At 36.3% G+C, this 19,213-nt stretch overlaps 1 protein-coding gene across 24 annotated transcripts in view; it reads left to right on the forward strand.

Annotated features, from left to right (window-relative positions):
- Window positions 1–19,213, forward strand: part of rims2a (regulating synaptic membrane exocytosis 2a) — a 190,092-nt gene that overhangs the window by 86,203 nt on the left and 84,676 nt on the right. For 20 of the 24 annotated variants that reach the window (XM_079893722.1, XM_079893732.1, XM_079893733.1 and 17 more), the window contains 7 exons: window positions 7,364–7,557; window positions 11,146–11,265; window positions 14,468–14,567; window positions 15,221–15,344; window positions 16,098–16,144; window positions 16,280–16,392; window positions 17,792–17,839. In XM_079893722.1, coding sequence (XP_079749848.1) covers window positions 7,364–7,557; window positions 11,146–11,265; window positions 14,468–14,567; window positions 15,221–15,344; window positions 16,098–16,144; window positions 16,280–16,392; window positions 17,792–17,839 — 746 coding nt within the window. Of the gene's footprint in view, window positions 1–7,079; window positions 7,148–7,363; window positions 7,558–11,145; window positions 11,266–14,467; window positions 14,568–15,220; window positions 15,345–16,097; window positions 16,145–16,279; window positions 16,393–17,791; window positions 17,840–19,213 lie in introns of all 24 variants that reach the window. The other 4 variants (XM_079893717.1, XM_079893716.1, XM_079893718.1 and 1 more) reach the window with 2 other exon arrangements.

Raw genomic sequence — 19,213 nt, forward strand, 5'->3', positions numbered from 1 at the left:
AAAAAATTTAAATTTAAAAAGAATATTTCACAATGGAACTGTTTACTGTATTTTTGATCAAATAAATGCATCCTTGGTGTGCATAACATTTAAAGCAGTTGTATAATGCCCCTTTTTACAATAATGTAAAATTAGTCTCTGATGTCCCCAGAGTGTGTGTGTGAAGTTTTAGCTGAAAATACCACACAGATACTTTTTTACACCATGTTAAAATTGTCCCTTTTTGATGGTTAGTAAAAACGCATCGTTTCGTGTGTCCCTTTAAATGCAAATGAGCTGCTGCTCCCGGCACAGAGGGTGGAGCTTCAAGAGCTTGTGTGTGTTAGCAGCTCCGATTACCTCACGCAGACACGCACTAAAATGTCGAACAACATATAGAATGCAGCTGGACGTTTCTGGATGGTTAATTGATGAATTTATGTAGCTGATGTGGAGTTAACTATCTTCAAGCCTTTGATTAGCATGTTCTGTCATGATAATCTATAAAATCGCTGCCTACAGAGTGACATGCTATTGCATTTGTGTTATGTACTGTATTGCATGAGAAAAGACGGATGCGACTCACAAATGTGTTGTACTACAACAACTCTTCCTCTTCTCAACATGGACTGCGTGTTCGTGTTTCGAGTTAGTGATGTCACTAACCCGGGAGGAATGTCATGTAGTCCCTACCAGCCGTTTGTTGTAGTCCTTAAAAAACAATTTCTTTAAAAGCAAATATCTTCCTTTGGTTTGAAATTTGAGCGTTGTAACTTTGCAGATGTTTGTTATGCTCACACAGCAACATTACACACTAACTAAAGTTAGTAAAATGAAATCATAATCAACCACCCCTGAACGGGAACGGGAATGTACATTTTTATGACTAATACATATTCAGACACACCACTCTGCATTGTCTGTACTGCATTTTGCTTACTATATAATAGGGAAGTACGCATATTAAGACACAGGGAGAGCAGGGATTGGAAAGTGTCACAGTGTCACAATAGCTAACACAGAGCATATTAAACTGGAAAGGAAAGTATTTTAACATTGAAAAACATTACTCAAAGCTAATGCATTAAACACAATTTCCAAAACTTGGCTATCAGTTTTGACATCTGATGTCTTTGGACTCTATTACAGTTCAATTTTAGCCATGAACTGGTTGTCATTTTTGTTTGAGCAACAGACATTTTGTTTATTTCAGGCTTCCTGTTCTGAACGCAGGTTTTGACGTTATTTGTTTTGCCGGCTGACTGTCTGAAGATCAGATGTAATGAGGTGAAAGCAGGTTACCATGGCATCAGCTTGGCTGCAGGCCTGTTTTCGGATCTGGATAAGCTGCTTGGATTCGCTCTGCATTCAGACCTGCTCTCAGACCAGTCAAAAAGACCACGTATGATTCCAGGCAAATTATGTAATGAACAAAAAAAAAACCCACAGCGATCAGAAAACAGTTGAGGCGGAGCTTATCCAGATGACATAGAGCTGTACGATTCTGGATAAATTGAGAACTAAGATTTTTTTTTTTTTGGTTTAATATAGAGATCCGATTCCCCACAACGCTGAATAGACAACTAAACAAAATTAACGTGTAATTTACTACGGGCTCTGACAAAATGTTTTAAATGAATGATTCAATGGCTCATTCAAAACCTTCACTTGTTCACTTGTTGGATGAATCAACGTTTTTGAACAAATCCCTTTGAGTGAATGATTCAATGACGAAAGATTGAATGTTTTTTCATTGAATTGTCAACTAGAAACTTTTACCCCAGTACTTCTGTGATCATTTGAACTATTGTATCACAGAAATAAGAATACAGTGTCATGGAAAAGACTGTTTATGAAGCTGTTTCATACCTAAACATGACAACTGCTCTCTCTGGCTCAGCGGCAGCACCAAAGCAGATTTATATGTTTCGTGTGATTGTACTTGTCAAAGGTTTAATACACAGAGTCGAATCATTGTCATTGTCTTTGTCACGAATAAGATCGTGTGAGTGTTGGAATGGATATTGCGATCTTTTAACGATTAATCGTGCAGCTCTAAAATGACCCTTTCCAGATATAATTACATTCAGCTATATGCATATTACTCATTTCTTCTGCTCTTCAAACTGTCAGCAGAAATAGGCTGTATCGCCATAGAAATGTGATGGGTATGTGCTAAAGCTTTGTAAAAACATTGACGTGCAGCAGGAGACCCTCATATGATTTAGTGTAGTGGTCTCTCTTTTTGTTCTCCTCTTTATCGATCAGCAGATGTGCAGACAGAACAGGAGAAAAGGTTTGAAACTGTCTTGTGTCCACAGGGTTATATTCATGTTTCAGTATTGTATTCGTTCTTAGAAGACACTTAGTAGGCCTAAGTGGTAATTAAAGAGTGATGTGAGTGTCTAAACATAGCAATACATCACCATCAGCTTGTTTCATCAATATATCACCTATCATTATTTACATTTACAGGGCTCAACAATAAGGATGGCTTGTTCGCTAGGTAGCATAGATGAGGTTTTCTTGAAATTGCAAGAATTGCTGATAGTGTTAGCAACAGTGAAAATAGATTGAAAATTACAAACCAATCAGTAATGATTTGCTGTGTACGCCATCATTTTCAGCAAAAGGTTTTTTTTATTTAATTTTAATTTAACATTTTTTGATGTAATTTTTATAATAGCAGTCCAACATCACTAACCAGATCAATCACTGTTTTTGGTAGAAATGATATGTCTACACGGCAAATAATTTACTAGTAGGTGTAGTAGAGTAATAGAAAAACAACAGACCCAACAGCCATGACATGCATGCTGCTGATGAAAGGGGTGTGTTCAAAATAATAGCAGCTCGGAGTTCACTTAGTGAGGTTATTCATTCTGTGAAAAAACTGGTGTCAAACAAGTGGCCCTTATTTAAGGACGAAGGCATTACCGGAATGTACATGGTAGTTATAGTGCATTTCTCTCTGAAAATCGGAGTAAAATGGGCCGTTCCATACATTGTTCAGAAGAACAGCGAAGAAAAACTTTGATTAAAAAGTTGATTGGAGAGGGGAAAACATATAAAGAAGTGCATAAAATGATAGGCTGATCAGCTAAAATGATATCAAATGCTTCAAAATGGCAACCAAAACCAGAAAGACGTGGAAGAAAACGGAAAGCTACCATTCAAATGGATCGAAGAATAGTCAAAATGGCGAAGACTCAGCCAATGATCAGCTCTAGGCTGATCAAAGAAGATTTAAAGTTACCTGTGAGTACTGCAACAATTAGAAGACGCCTATGTGAAGCCAAGCTATTGGCAAGAAGCCAAAAACGACATGTGCTGAAGAGGGTACAATTCAATGTGCCAAAGAACACATTGACTGGACTAAAGAGAAATGGCGCAATATTTTGTGGACTGATGAAAGCAAGATTGTTCTTTTTGGATCTAGAAGGCCGCAGACAGTTTGTCAGACGACCCCCAAACACTGAATTCAAACCACAGTACACTGTGATGACAGTGAAGCATGGTGGCACAAGCATCGTGATATGGGGATGTTCCTCATACTATGGTGTTGGGCCTATTTATCGCATACCACGGATCATGGATCAGTTTGAGTACATCAAAATACTTAAAGAGGTCATGTTGCCTTATGCCGAAGAGGAAATGCCCTTGAAATGGGTGTTTCAACAAGACAACGACCCCAAACACACCAGTAAGCAAGCAGCATCTTGGTTCCAGACCAACAAGATTAACATTATGGAGTGGCCAGCCCAATCCCCGGACCTTAATCCAATAGAAAACTTGTGGGGTGACAGCAAAAATGCTGTTTTTGAGGCAAAACCAAGAAATTGTGGTATGTAGTGTAATCGTCCTGGTCTGGAACTACTGAAGTTGGTCGACTCCATGCAACACAGATGTGAAGCAGTTCTCAGAAACCGTGGTTATACAACTAAATATTAGTTCAGTGATTCACAAGAAAGCTAAATCTTAAAGCATTTTTCAGTTTATACAGTAAATGTTTGACTTTGGAAAGAAAAATGCACATGTTTTAATGTATGTAGGTGTGAATAATTTAATATTTTAGTAATGTTTTTTAATATCTTGAAATATTTTTTTTAATAATTGTAAATGTCTATATAATAAATATAATTAAATATTTTAATATATATATATTTAAAGTATTTAATCATTTTTAATCTTTTACTATTATTTTTTGTAGATAACTGTAAAAACTAATAATATTTACATAGTAAATAATACATGTTAAAATTGTGCGTTGAAAATCAGAAATGTAAATATGCCAAATTTAAAATCATAATCATTTTTTTTTTTTTTCAATACCAACTGTATTGGTTGGCATAATTATTTTAGTGAATCGGGTAAACATGCAGCACGTGCAAATGAACAACATGATTCATTCTCCATGAATCCCACCTTTTTCTATATCATGCCTAGGGGAACCAATCAGACCACATCTTCAGTTGTCCTGTTCGGAGACAAATATCAATATCAATATTAATTTTATGATTGCATGCCATGTCGCTCTCTTCAGTCTGTCTGTCTCTCTCTCTCTCTCTCTCTCTCTCTCTCTCTCTCTCTCTCTGTTCTCCTGTCTCCTTCACTCGTAGTAAAAACAGCATCAATAATTAATGATCCAATTAATAGTTTACACTGGGTTTTTATTGAGTTGTCAGAGTGATGGAGAGCCGTGCACTAGCGGCCTGGGAGCTGTGCTCAGGCCTGAATCAGCACTTCCGCCTTCTGCCGAGAACGTGAGAGTGAGAGAGAAATAGACCCCGGAACGCAGCCGCTAAGACCACTGCTCTCACGCTTTTACTACCAACACACACACACACACACAGAGAGAGAGAGAGAGAGAGAGAGAGAGAGAGAGAGAGAGAGAGAGGGAGAGGGAGAGAGGACACAGCAGTGCTCCAGAAGGGTAGCATGATGATAGCGGACATTTGGAACACAGATAAGTGGCGAGTGTGAATGTGCACTGAAATAATTGTAGCTACTGTTATTGTTTTGTCTCAGGTAATTTGGGCCACTTTTTGTCATTGAGATGATTGGAAAAACATAGCGTAATTTAACAGAATTCACCTTAAATGTGGTAAAGATGAGGTAATCGTGAAAGCGAAAGTGCCCACAATCGCTCCCCGGGCGACGCAGCAATGGCTGCCCAATGCTCTGGGTGTGTGTGTTCATGTTTTGCTGTGTGTGTGTTCACTACTCACTGCTCCTAATGTGTGTGCACTAACTTGGATGGGTTAAATATAGATGACAAATTCTGGGTTACCATACTTGGCCTTTACGTCATGTCACTGTCACTTAAATAAAAATTAATACTTTTGACCATGGTAGTAGTTATACGTGTACATTACTGTATGAGTCCTTTTTTAATTTTAAGTGTTGTATAAAGTGAGATCTATTTCCATCTATCAAGTTTTCAAATTAGATTTGATTAAATAAAATTAAATAAATAAAAAAAAAGATTTGTTTTCCACTATTCCAGATAATTTTTAATTTTTAACTTATATGGAATAAATTCCTTTTGTTTCTGATGTTCTTAAGGATATTCATGTCATGCATAATTCTAATTTTTGTACTATATGACTTTCTGGAGGACCATAACATTGCATTCAGTGGGTTTCTGCGAATACTACAGGAAGAGCTTTAGGCTATTTCTTAAACTACTCCTTTATTCTTTTGTTCATTAATTCTCATATGTCTGCAGTTCTCTGTCATTACCACTGGCGCTAGTGTTTTGGAGTTTAATGTAATGAGTCCCATATGTAGATCAGTGTCTGTTGTTTAAGCTGCTGTATGAGTGGTTGCTCTGTTCATTTGATGTTTAAGACACATGTACACATCCTAGGCTTAAGCACAGAGCAGATACAATACTATGATGCTACTGTATTATATCTGATGTTGTCGTATGAATATCGCATGGTATTTGATAATGCCATATTTACTGAAGTAAAACTAAATCTATTAAAATCATTTTGTTGTTCAAATCATACCGATATCATTTCAGTCACGACAACTCTCCTCGGAGTAGTTTGAAACACAATATGTATCTCTAATGTAAATAGGTTGTGACTGTACACAGACTCGCTCTGCTAGACCACGATAAAACAGAAAGAAAACTTGCTGCTGCTGCAGAGCAAGTGCGGACACAGTGATATTGAAAGTGCTGCTGCAAATAGAGACCCGTAGCAGATCTAGACAGGTGGTGCTGGGGAGGAGGAGGGTTAAGATGGTCGCGCAGTCTAATGCTACCTGGTCGGACTGAAATATATATGGCTAGCCTGATAGAAAGAAGTGGCCGATTTGCTGCTGAACCGGTCACGAGACAGCCAATCAGTGGCACGTTAGAGTTTCATGACTATGTCTTATATTTAGATGTCATATTTATTGTGCTATATTTAATCAAGCCATATCTAATGTAATATTCGGATTATATCACATTTGATTTGATCTTGCCATATGTTATATGTAAAAGCATCACAGCTGATGGTTTTTATCTGATTATGATGTCATATTGGACGATGTCATTTACAATGACCACATCCTGATGATGTCATATATGATTATGTCATATATCTCTCCAAATGCAGGATTGCAGGTTAAGAGAGTGGGCACCAACTGCATTTTAAACTGGAGCCGGCATTGTGTGTTTTTTCCCCCTGAAATAAAGTGTATTAAAAGCCCAGTCCCAAGATCTTTTCAGATCTTATTAGTCAGACTTTGAAGATAGCGACTTCATCCAAGTTTCTTTGAGCAGTGCAAATGTTTGACCTCTTCTGTAGTTTTGTACAAAGGCGCATTATGTTGCATTTACCAGGGACAATTCTTTATATTCTTGTTACTTGCCTGATTTGTCATAGTTAGGTTGCATATATACAGTTATGAGTGTAATAATCAATGAACAATAAGTGTGAGTCTAAGTATGAGTGCGTCTGACACATTTAACAATATGAATGAGTGAATACAGTGTCTTTCTCCCCCACATGTCTCTGTTTCTTTTGTCCTCACAAACTACCTCTGCTCTCTGCTGTATGTGTGCGTTCTGGGATTGTGTGTGTATGTGTGTGTGGTGCTCGCAGGGGATTTGGATGGCCACTGGTGGGATCATACAACGTGGCATAGCAGCGATGCTTCCTCCATGTCTTTGGTGAGACATGCGGAGCCTAATGTCCCACCTCTCTCTCTCTCTCTCTCTCTCTCTCTCTCTCTCTCTCTCTCTCTCTCTCTCTCTCTCTCTCTCTCTCTCTCTCTCTCTCTCTCTCTCTCTCTCTCTCTCTGTCACTCTGTCATTTCATGGTTCTTTTGATTTATTTTCACTTCTGCATGTCTTTTTTTTCTTTCTGTTTTTATCCCATGTCTGTAGGGGACAGTCAAAGGGGAAAAAGACAAACTTTTGAGCAGTCACACACCTTATCTGAGGGCCAAAAGAAAATGGTGCGCTTTGGGGGCCACTCTTTGGAAGAAGATGCTGAGTGGTTTGAACCCCAGGTTAAAGACTCGGGGGTTGATACTTGCAGTAGCACTACCCTAAACGAGGAACATAGCCATAGTGAGAAGGTACTGGGACCTCTCTAGCCTGCACTGATTTGATTTGATTTGATCTTGTTTTGTTTGAACTTTTCATTTACTTCATTTTGTTCCATTTTCACATGGTCTTTGTTTTGATGTGGCTAATGATAGGTGAGATGTTGATTTGATTTTCTTTTTGGATGTTACAGGGATAGTTCAACCAAAAATGAACATTTTGCTATCATTTAACAAAGCTTTCTCTATTACTTTCTCTTTTTTCCCCTCCATGGAGCACAAAAAGGATTTTTTTTAATCATAAAATGAAAGCAGACAGTGACCAAGAACTGTCAGGCTCCAAAAAGGACAAAAAACACCACACAGTTGCCATGAAAATGGTCTACATGTGCAATATTTCAGATCTTCTAAAACTACACTGCCATTCAAAATTTCAGGGTCACTAAGATTTTTTTTTTTTTTGAAGTATGAATTTAATACTCAGCAAGGATGAAAAATCTGCAAAAATATTTTCTGCACAACTGTTTTCAACACTAATAATAAGAGATTTTTCTAGAGCAGCAAATCAGCATTTTAGAATGATTTCTGAAGGATTATCACTGAATATTCAATGCTGAAAATTCAACTTTGCATCACAAGAATAAATGTCATTTTTAAAACATTATTAACATTAAAAGTTATTTAAATTGAAATATTTTTCAGTATTACTGCTTTTACTGTAATGTTATGCAGCCTTGGCGAGCTTAATACACTTCTTTCAGAAACATTAAAAAACAAATCTTTTTTGTCTTTTTTTTAACCAAACTATTGAACAGTAGTGTGTATGGTCAGAAACCGACTGAAATGTAAGTTTCATTCACGTTGCACTCCTTTGAATCTCTTACACTTTAACACATGTAATCTTGCACATAACTTTGGGTCATGTGACTCGCAAGAACCAATAGTGTTCAGCATCATGTCAAAATATGCTTTCATTGTGTGGAAAAGAGCTCCATGATCATTCCCCTTATCTGTTCCATGGAAGGGAAAAAAAGTACGGTTTCAGAACATCGTGAACAATAATGACAAAATTTCATTTTTGGTTGAACTATTCCTTTACTTGTTTTAAGGTTTTTTTTAATTTAAAAACTTAAGTTTTCCTCAGTTTTGAAACTTTTTTCTTCTGTGGCAGTAGCTGGGGAGCCTCTTGCTTGCTCTGTGATCGTTTGCTTCTTAGCCGCAGCTGCCGTAGTCGACATAGCAGCGAATCACTCCACCGTGTGACTGTGTGTTTTGTCATGGCACTTAGGGAATGTGGGTTCCCCCGTCAGCTGCATGCCCTCTCAGCCTCGTGTGTTATTGCCGTGTTAGTGGCCCCGTCAGCCGCGGTAGGGCCCTAGACCCCCTCACTGGTTCGAATCCTCACTCCTTCCCCCCTCTCCCGCCAGACACGCTCCGCTCCGAAACACACGCTCACTCGCTCAGAGATGGCCAGCCAGGATTTGTTTTGCCACAAAGTTTGTTTTTCTTTTTTCCCTTTCCACTGTCATATTCCTTTGCTCTCCATGTTATGGATCACGGGATTCCACCGTTTGTGTTCGTGAGCCTTTCCATGCTGTTCTCCTCGCTTTCGGTTTGAACATCGTCTGTGTTTCTTCTTCCATTATTCGGGCTTGTGTTTGCTGGATGTGGTGCTGGGGATCGGCTGTGGTGATGATGGATTTGGTCTCCGTCCGTGACTGCTGGGCTTTTCTCTCTGCATGTGATGGGTGCATGTCACTCCCAGCAAGACAATCACACAAACTCTACACCATCTCTTTTGCCAAAGACTATGACATTTATGAAGGAATACGCTCTTAGCCTATAACAGAAAATAATTTTGGCCATTTTGTAAAAATACACTACCATTCACACGTTTGGGGTCAGTAAGATGTTTTGTTGTTGTTGAAGAAATGCATACTTTTATTCAGCATGGAGGCATTAAATTCATCAAAAAAGGCGTAATTATTCTGTGGCTGAAACAAGCTTCCATATTTAATTGACCAAAAGTGACAGTAAAGACTTTTAAGATGTTAGAAAACATTTGTTGTTCTTTTGAACTTTCTGTTTTCCAAGAAATCCTGAAAAAAAAGTAAAAAAATAAAACAGTTTTCAACATTGATAATAATAAGAAATGTTTATTGAGCAGAAAATCAGCATATGAAAATGATTTCTGACTGGATTAATGGTTGTTGAAAATTCAGCTTTGCCATCACAGGAATAAATTACATTTTAAATGGTATTGAAGCAGAAAAAAGTTATTTTAAATTACAATAATATTTCACAATATTTCTCGGAGAGCATAAGAGACTTGAAACAAAACCTTACTGACCCTAAACCTTTGAATGGTAGTTTAAGTATAAATGACTTTTACAGTATGGAAATGTGAAAATGTATGGGGCAAGGCATTATACCATTACGGTTTGTATATCCACAAGACTTTAAACATTATATATGTGACCAGTGTGATAGAATGGCTTGCTAACTTATTCTTATTATACTTAGGAACTTACTTATTATACTTATTAACTTATTATAATTCTTTCTTTCTTTTTTTGCATTACAACTTATAAGGTCAGTAACATGTAAGCAGAACTTAATTTATGTAGAAATGTCATCTCACCAATAAAAGGACAATTTAGACAACTTTACAGTATATCTCAGAAAATAGCCAATTTGTAAAAAAAAAAAAAAAAAAAAGTAATATAAGCACTTTAGCAAAAATGCAAGCTTCACATTTCTGCTTTTAAACCATCTGGAATGCCTTGCCCCACAGACCTCCATTATATTTTTCTACTGTAAGCAATTCTTGTACATTTGTACCAACTGAGGGATGATTCAAAATTATTTTCTGTGGTAATTGACAGCATATCATAAATGTTGTCCATATAGCTAAATTTGAACCTGGATCACTCCTACTTGAATCTGTCTCCTGTTCATATTTGAAATTGAGCAGTGATTTATTGCATTGTAATGGAGTCATTCATTAAATTGACCACATTTCCACAATTTATCATTGAAAATGATATACATTTTAAGACATTCTATTTTTTTACAGCTAAATTGTTTGGTGAACAGTTTATCAAAAAATACAAATTCTGTCATCATTTTCTCACCTTCATGATTTGAGAGCTCCAGTGGAAGAATTTTAGCCACCAAAAAAATACTAATATTTCAACATTTCATGCTGAGCTATTATAAGACCTGTGCATGGAAATTGATCGCTTTGCTCTCTAGATTATGGTATCATTACCATTTAACATTGGACAACTACTTTTTACTATCCACTTTCGTTATACGTTATATCAGTCACAAACACTTCTGTGATCCATGGGGGGGGGGAAAAAAGCGTACAGGTTTGGAATGACATGATGGTGAGTAAATGATGACAGAATTTTCATTTTGGGCTGTGCTAATCCCTTAAGCCTCTATGAGACATTATTTGATTTGTCCCGTCGTGTGGCTTACTCTTTTGAAACACCTGAAATCACAACAGAGTTTGTGTGATAAATCGGATGAAATTCATCTCAGCCTTCCCCGCACCAGCACTGGCAGGTTTCTGTGTGTTCTGGAATGATGTTTGTTGTGGTTTTGACCTGACAGCACCCGGTCACATGGCAGCCCTCCAAAGACGGAGATCGACTCATCGGCAGGATCCTGCTCAACAAGCGCATGAAGGACGGCAGCGTTCCTCGTGACTCCGGAGCTCTTCTGGGACTGAAAGTGAGTCGCTCGGCCTCCCGTGGACTTACACTTTATGTGGTTTTGATTTCACACATGGTTTTGTAGCTGCTTTAATACAAACTCTGTCAACAACATTTATGTCGATAACTATAGAAAAATTATTTCCCAGAGCAAAAATCATCAATTATTTTTTTCACTGCTATGCACATTTTGTATGTTCTCTTATATGGCGCTCAATTCAGTTTATGGAGCTCTTTCCTAGCAAGCTGATGATCTGATTCAGGTTCATTAAATAAGGTAGACATACATAAAGTGCGGAGTGGTTGGGAACCACTGATCTAGAGGAAGTAAACATGACATAAAACATAAAAAAGTTAAGCTGAGATTTATGTTAAAGTCAATGGCTGCATTCAAAATCGCATACTTCCCTACTATATGATAGACGAAAAACAGTATCCTCCTGAGACCCAGAAAAAGAAAGTTTTGTGAATTTCGTTTTTTTCCATGTCATCACACTGTTTAGAGCACAATAAACAAATGGTAAAAAAACATTTTTTTAAAATAATATTTTATTCATACGTTATGCTATGTCCTCTGTAGTGGACGCCAGGACTAAGTTGTTTAAAAAATAAAATGACATGAAATTATATGTATAGGCAAAAACAATGGGATTTTTTTTTCAATCACCAATACATTTTGGGGTTTCAGGATTTTTTCAACCAAAATTTGTATAAAGATTATTCTCATCTATGTTATGAAAGAAATAACGGAATGAATTGATACACCATTTTACTTTATGCAATATGTGGGTAAAATGGCCATAAATTAATATTCCCATTCAATGCAATGTATCTATATCTAATTTGCACATTAATGTGTTCTTGGAGCAACATTTAATGAAAAAAAAAGTGTATTAATTGGAGTAATAATTGGCATTAATTGGAGTAATAAAATCTAATATTTCATAGGAATATTTATGTATAATTTATTTCCATATTCACTTGTTGTGTCTCATAAAATGCCTGATAAACATGATGTAAGTCCTGATGTCCTCTACAGTGGACACGTTTGAAATCAACGCCCTGTTCTGTAACAGAAAGTCATTTTTTTATTTGAAACCCCTTAACATTTTCCTGAGATGTTGTTTTATGAAATACAATTTGAAAAGTAGTCCAATTTAAATTATAATTACAATATATTATCATTTCCATAAGAATGCTACATTTGATCACTAAATTAATGTCAGACATTTTTAAAGACCAAGGAGAAGTTGTTTTCCTGGTGAAACCTCCAAACATTTGGTATCTCTGAAAAGTCCTGAATGTGCTCTTTACAGGACACCCAGGTTGTGTCATGTGACATGTATGATGTCAGAGAAATTCACTAAAATATAATGTCCACTACAGTGGACAAAAGTCTATTCTTGGGTCCCAGGAGGGTATGTGACAAAAGAAGTATGTCCGAATTTACAGTACTCATAGGCAAAAAGTACCAGATGACCTACTACTTCTAGCGAGATTCTAAAGTGTGCATACGATGGACACTTTACTATCCCATGAGGCCACGGGAGAGGATTTGTGAATAGCGGTGATCTGACGCAGCTAGTTCACATGATAATGACATACTACACTCATTCATACAGTACTATATAGAACATACTTTTTTAGTGGTTGAAAAGTAAATATTTATTGAAAATAAGTATCTACTCAAGAGATTATGCGATTTCGGACGCAGCCAATCTGAAGCATTTTCATTTTACTTAAGTAATCTCATGAGAGAAACAGGATATTGAACAAGAAAATGTGGGATGGGACCGTTTATCCATTAGGAATTGATTGAATTGAAAGGAAAGTCATTTCAGAAGTGGGTCAAGTTTTTTTAATAAATTACAAACAAACGTTTTATTACTTAGAATAATGTGAACTGATAAAATAAGGATAAAAATATTACATGAAGTAATGCTATTTTATCATTTGTGCAGTATTCATTCAAAATGAATCTTGTAATCTTGTATATATAAAATGCATTTTATGTAGTTGTTTATTTTTCAGTACTCTCTTAGAAATAAAGTTTTTTTTTGTAGCAATGCAATATTTGGATTTTAGTTCCCCAAAGAACGTTTCAGTGAACAGTTTTTTTAATGGATTTTTTAAGGGTGTTCTTCACACTAAGAAAAGTAAAGTTATTTTAAGAACTGTTCATTAAAAGGTTCTTTAGGAACCAAAAATGGTTCTTCTATGGCATCGCTGTAAAACAATCGTTTTGGAACATCTATTTTTAAGAGTGAAGAATATTGTAATCCATTATAAAGAGCCATTTGTGCTATGGAAATGTTCCATGTACTGTAGGTTAAAGGTTTTCTGTGGAACCATTAAAACTGTGAAATAAAATTGTGAAAACAAATTATTTTAAAGACTGCATGCATAGTACTTTTTAAAATGTGCATTGATAATGTTCATTGTGATTTATTGTCGACATTGAAAGAGCGAATAAACATGATTGGAGTAAAGCTCTTACAGTGGAAGTAAACAGGGCCATGCACTTTGAGAGTTTAAAAGCAGAAATGCGAAGCTCGTATTTGTTGTCAAAGCACTTACATGGATTGTTCAGCAGAGTGGAGAGAAACGAAGAATCGTTACTGATAACAAACTTTCTGAATGGCTGACTGTGTGTCAGCTCAGTGCTACCGTGTGCATTATATCCGTTACCAGCAGCAGTTTGTCAAACACACACACACACACAATCGCCCTCGGCTGCATGCCACTCATTATGTAAAGCCATCTTTATCTAGGAGGCAGCTCATAATCTTCTTTGTATGTTTGCACTGGGCTGCCATTAGTGGGGATTTGATTTGTATGATGCTCACAGAAGAGCGATTGGTCATGTGGTTTATGGAACAGACCTCCAGGCATTTTCCAACGGTCGTTTTTTTCAAAAGTGCGGACAGAATAATGTACACACGCCATTGAAAGTCTCACTGTTTCTTTTCAGTGTAACTCGTGCGGTTTGTTTCTAAACAGATTCTTTTTTTCTGAACTCTAGTACAATCAGTCAAAGCCTTTTAAATATATTCACCTTGCATCAACATCAAACCTTGATTATAGGATCATGATACCTACAATACCACTGAAATTTAATTGGCATTTTTCATTTACAATTACAGTACCACAGCAAAACTAATATGCTATAATTTCAAAAGCTTTAGTTCATTACTGTATCTTTTTGTGTGTGTCTTTTACAGGTGGTTGGGGGAAAGATGACAGAGTCTGGACGACTTTGTGCGTTCATCACCAAAGTAAGGAAAGGGAGTTTAGCGGATACAGTTGGGCACCTCAGACCAGGTACATGCTATGTTTCAATATTTCATACACTACTGTCTAAAAGTGTGGGGTCAGTAGAATTTATTTTTTAAATTTGAAAGAAGTCTCTTAAGCTGTAGTTATTTAATCAAAATGACAGTAAAAAACATTAATATTGTGAAATATTATTACAATTTAAAATAACTGTTTTCTATTTTTACTTTAATCATGACAACTCTCTAAATAGTTTTAGCATGTTATTGAATATGGCAGTGTTAATGTATTTGGTCTTGGCAGAGCTGCAGATCAAGTATGGACTAGATACATATTTCAAAATGTAATTTATTCCTGAGATGATAAAGCTGAATTTGCAACAGTCATTACTCCAGTCTTCAGTGTCACGTGATCCTTCAGAAATCATTCTAATATGCTGATTTGCTGCTCAATAAACATTCCTTTGGTGAATAGAAAGGTCATTATAGCTTTTTTTGTAACAGTGTAAACGTTTTGCTCTTTACTGTCACTTTTGATTTAGTTAATGCATCCTTGATAGATAATGGTTTTAATTATTTTTCAAAAAACAATTTTACTGACTTTTAACAGTAGTGTATGCAGGACTATTACTCCAACAGTTTGTTACTGTATTAAATTGTGTAATTACAGATAGTTTGGTAATTGATTTTCTTGTTTCGTAGGTGATCAGGTCCTAGAGTGGAACGGCCGACTTTTACAAGGAGCCACATTTAAAGAAGTTTACAATATCATTTTAGAATCAAAGCCAGAGCCTCAGGTGGAACTAGTGGTCTCTCGACCCATTGGGTACGGCTTCCTCTACAGTGTTTTTCAGTTTGACGTGAAATTGGTTTTCATATGAACTTAAAGGGGATGTAATATAACATTAACAAGATAATGTTAGTATAATTGATATATATGTATATTTGTGCTGCAATTTTGAGGTGTGTTTCTGAATAAACCTCAAAAGCTTCTTAGATGAGCAATATTGGTATTATTTATAAAATGAACATGCTAATGAGCTTTGTGGTCCATCTGCCTTACATTTTTTATGATAGTCTGTTTTCACCGCCTTTATATTAAAGGTATCATATCATGAGAAATCCATATTTTCTTGATATTTTCAGATAAAAGATGCCGTTGAAACATACTGTAGTTTTGAAAACTCAAAACTTATTTCTTAGTAAAAAAGAAAATATTAAAACTAATTTGCAAAAATGTCTCGTTTTGAACTTTTGTAAATTTCTGACAAAGGATCAATAAAGGAAAAAGTCATTCTTTACCCTTTTTTTTTCTCTCCATAAGATTATAAGTGGACTTGATATGAAATGATATGACCCCTTTAGAGTGCCTGCTGGCTCACATGGACACAAACAAAACTGCTGCCCTCAGTTAGCCTCTTAATTTTCCTAATTGTAATTGTAAAGAGCGCATGACCAACTGAACTCCCTTTAGATTGTGAGTTTGGGCTGCTGCCACAAACTTCACATCAAGACTAATGTGGTGCTCAGGGTCATTAAAGCACATGTCATTGATTTCTCTGTGCCACTGTCATTGCAGAGATATCCCCAGGATACCAGAAAGCACACACGCACAACTGGAGTCCAGTGAGTACATTTTCTCAGTCTAGTGTGTATAAATGATGGGATTCTCTGAGACATTAATGAGACATTTTCACAGAGCTTTGAAACAATCTCTGATTAGTTTTGTGTATTTCTACTTTACCCTCAATCTCTTCTAAGGTTCAAGTTCATTTGAGTCACAGAAGATGGAGCGTCCCTCCATATCAGTCACGTCTCCCATGAGCCCCGGAATGCTACGGGACGCCCCTCAGTACTTATCGGGACAGCTTACAGTAAGTTCACAATAATCAACTCCTGTGCAGAGGAGTCTGCATTATAGAAAAAGTTTAGGTATTTCCCCATGTCAGTTAAAGATTCATGTCAGATGTGACTATACAGTTTAGGTCTATACGAATTTTGATGAAGAATAGCAATCAAGTTCACTAAAATTTGTGGTTTAATTGGTCACAGGCTTATTGTTAAAAGCGCTATATAAATGAAGGTGACTCGACTTGACTTGATAATTGACTTGGCAATAAAAGTTTCCCAGCATTCTTTGGCAGCATTCTTTGGCATCACAATTATGAAAAAATACACAGATAAAACATCAATTACACATGTAATATACATGATTTGTGCTTTAATTTTCTGTACTTGTGCTAACAAAACTTCCTGTTTTCATCAGGAAGCGAACAGGGTGAAAAAAATTGCCCAACTTGTCCATTTTATTCAGACTAAAATCACTTATTCAGGCCTCATGCAGCCTATTGTGTGTGTAAAAATACCTGACACACTTGTAGAACATGACAAACTGGTGTAAAGCAATACAATCTAAGCAATACAAACGAAGTGCAAGTTATTCCCTAGGTAATACTGATTGATGGTTGACCAAAATGGAAAAGCCATTGGAAAAGTGGCTGATACTGATATCTAAAAAGCAGGGTGGCTAACGATGGATGGATGGATGGATGGATGGATGGATGGATGGATGGATGGATGGATGGATGGATGGATGGATGGATAGATAGATAGATAGATAGATAGATAGATAGATAGATAGATAGATATGGGTCAATGCACCTAGTCTCAAAATTAACTGTGCATTAACAAGATCAATACAAAAATGTGTTGTCTCATATTCCTGTTCTGTATCTCATCGAATTCGATCATTTCTAACATTATATGGTGTGTTTGTGTGTTAAATAACAATCTTGTTACTTTGTATTTTGTTGAGAAGGAGATTCATTGTACTGTAAACAGCAGTGTTTCCCATGAAGATATGCCCATTGAGTCGTTTTAAAAGAAAAGATGACATTTCAATACTTTTGATTTTTCATGGAACTCAAGAAACAATTTAGAAGATTGAGGGCCACACTTTGGGAAATGCTGCTCTAGAAAATGTACAGAAAATATCCATTCCTAAGATTTAGAAAAATAATATTCTACTAGAATGAGTCCTGAGCATTAGAGCTCATCATTAATTCCGTCAATCTCTGAGGAAGAGATTGCAGTTAATTGCATTATAGTGAAAATAGTAAAAGAAATCAAAATGTTCCAATGCAGTGTTAAAACGTTTAGTTTGAATCTCCTCCTCTGCTTTCTTAGTGTTGCATTAACAACTGGTATTGTCATTTCAGGTTTTAGTTTTATTGCATTTCTCTTTATTGTTTTTCATTCACTTTACTTACCCAGAGCCAAAGCCTTAGTAGAAGAATTGAGCCTTTTAGCCCTAAAGTTCAGGTAATCGTTGCTGTTTACTAAATACACTTCTATTCTATTGCTTTAATTCATTGGATAATGCACAGCAGAAAAACAGCTGCATTTCCAGCTTTGTTGAATATCTTAGATTGCGCATTTGAAGAGCCCCTTACCTATCATGCCTTCATTGCTGTTGCTGTTTTAAGCATATTTTAGGCATAAATCATCTGCATGCAATAAATTAGCACAAAAATATTTTAAGAGACACCTGACTGTTGGAAGACATGGAGTAATGATGTAATGCCTCTAACCCCGTGAGACGTTCACCTGCGCCATTTACCCGGGCAGAGGAGTACTGTGTCTCTTTAAATGTTTTAGTGATGCAGAGTTTGTCGGGACATAAAATTGGATTCTTTTTCCATGTAACATGAAACTGCATTGAATCCTGATACTCATCCAGAAAGGATCTGATTCAGTGTACTCAATTGTTTTGGAGATTTATTCATATGCTGACTGATTCAAAAACTGCATTTCACATTTGTAATTATACTAATCATGCTAAACACATTTTTTGTCCGGTACTAACATTACTGAAAGTTTCATGTTGCAGCTAAAAGGATATGTTAAAGGTGCTGTAAGCTGTTACACACAGAAAATATCACTGTTACCTGAGAAATATTACTGAAATAGGTTTCCTGAGAAGTCATGTCTCTGCGATAGCAGAAATAGTTTTTTTTTTAGCCTGTCAGAAAACTAACCGATCAGAAAGTCTCTCTGCCTGCCAATCATTTTGTCAATCAAGTCTGCAAGTTTGCAAAATGGATAAAATCATTTACAGTACCTTTAACAGTCCCTGTTTTACCTGTTTTTTTTCTCCTCCCAAGTACAAAAATGTGTGAAATAAGCAAATTGTATCCATTTGTACCTGAAGAAACATGATGTGAATTATTTTAAAGGGGTCATGACATGAATTTCTTTATAAATATAAATGCGGAAAAATAATGATTTTCAACCCTCATTCTGACTCTGTCTGAAATTACCCGTTTTTAAGAGTAGTGTTGCTTTCGTCAACGAAAATTATGACGAAATATTGTCGTCAACGAACCTTTTTCACCTGACGAAAACGAGACGAGACGCAACGTAAATGCTGGTCATGTGACGATGACTAAAATAAATGTATAATGCAATATCGTTGACGAATAAAAACGAGACTAAATGTGGTTTAACAAAATAAAAACTATGCTAAAATGTCTCTTCATTTTCGTTGACCAAAACGAGACGAGACGAAATGTTATAACGTCACGACGAATGAGAGAGTTGTGCGTGAACCCGTTTATATACTGTCTATGGCGTGAACCCATAGCTTTGTCGGCTTTAAATTCTGGTTTGCGATCTGGTCACCCGATTATCAGCAAA

This window comes from Squalius cephalus (genome assembly GCF_949319135.1).
Source record: "Squalius cephalus genome assembly, chromosome: 15".
Classification (NCBI taxonomy): Eukaryota; Metazoa; Chordata; class Actinopteri; order Cypriniformes; family Leuciscidae; genus Squalius; species Squalius cephalus.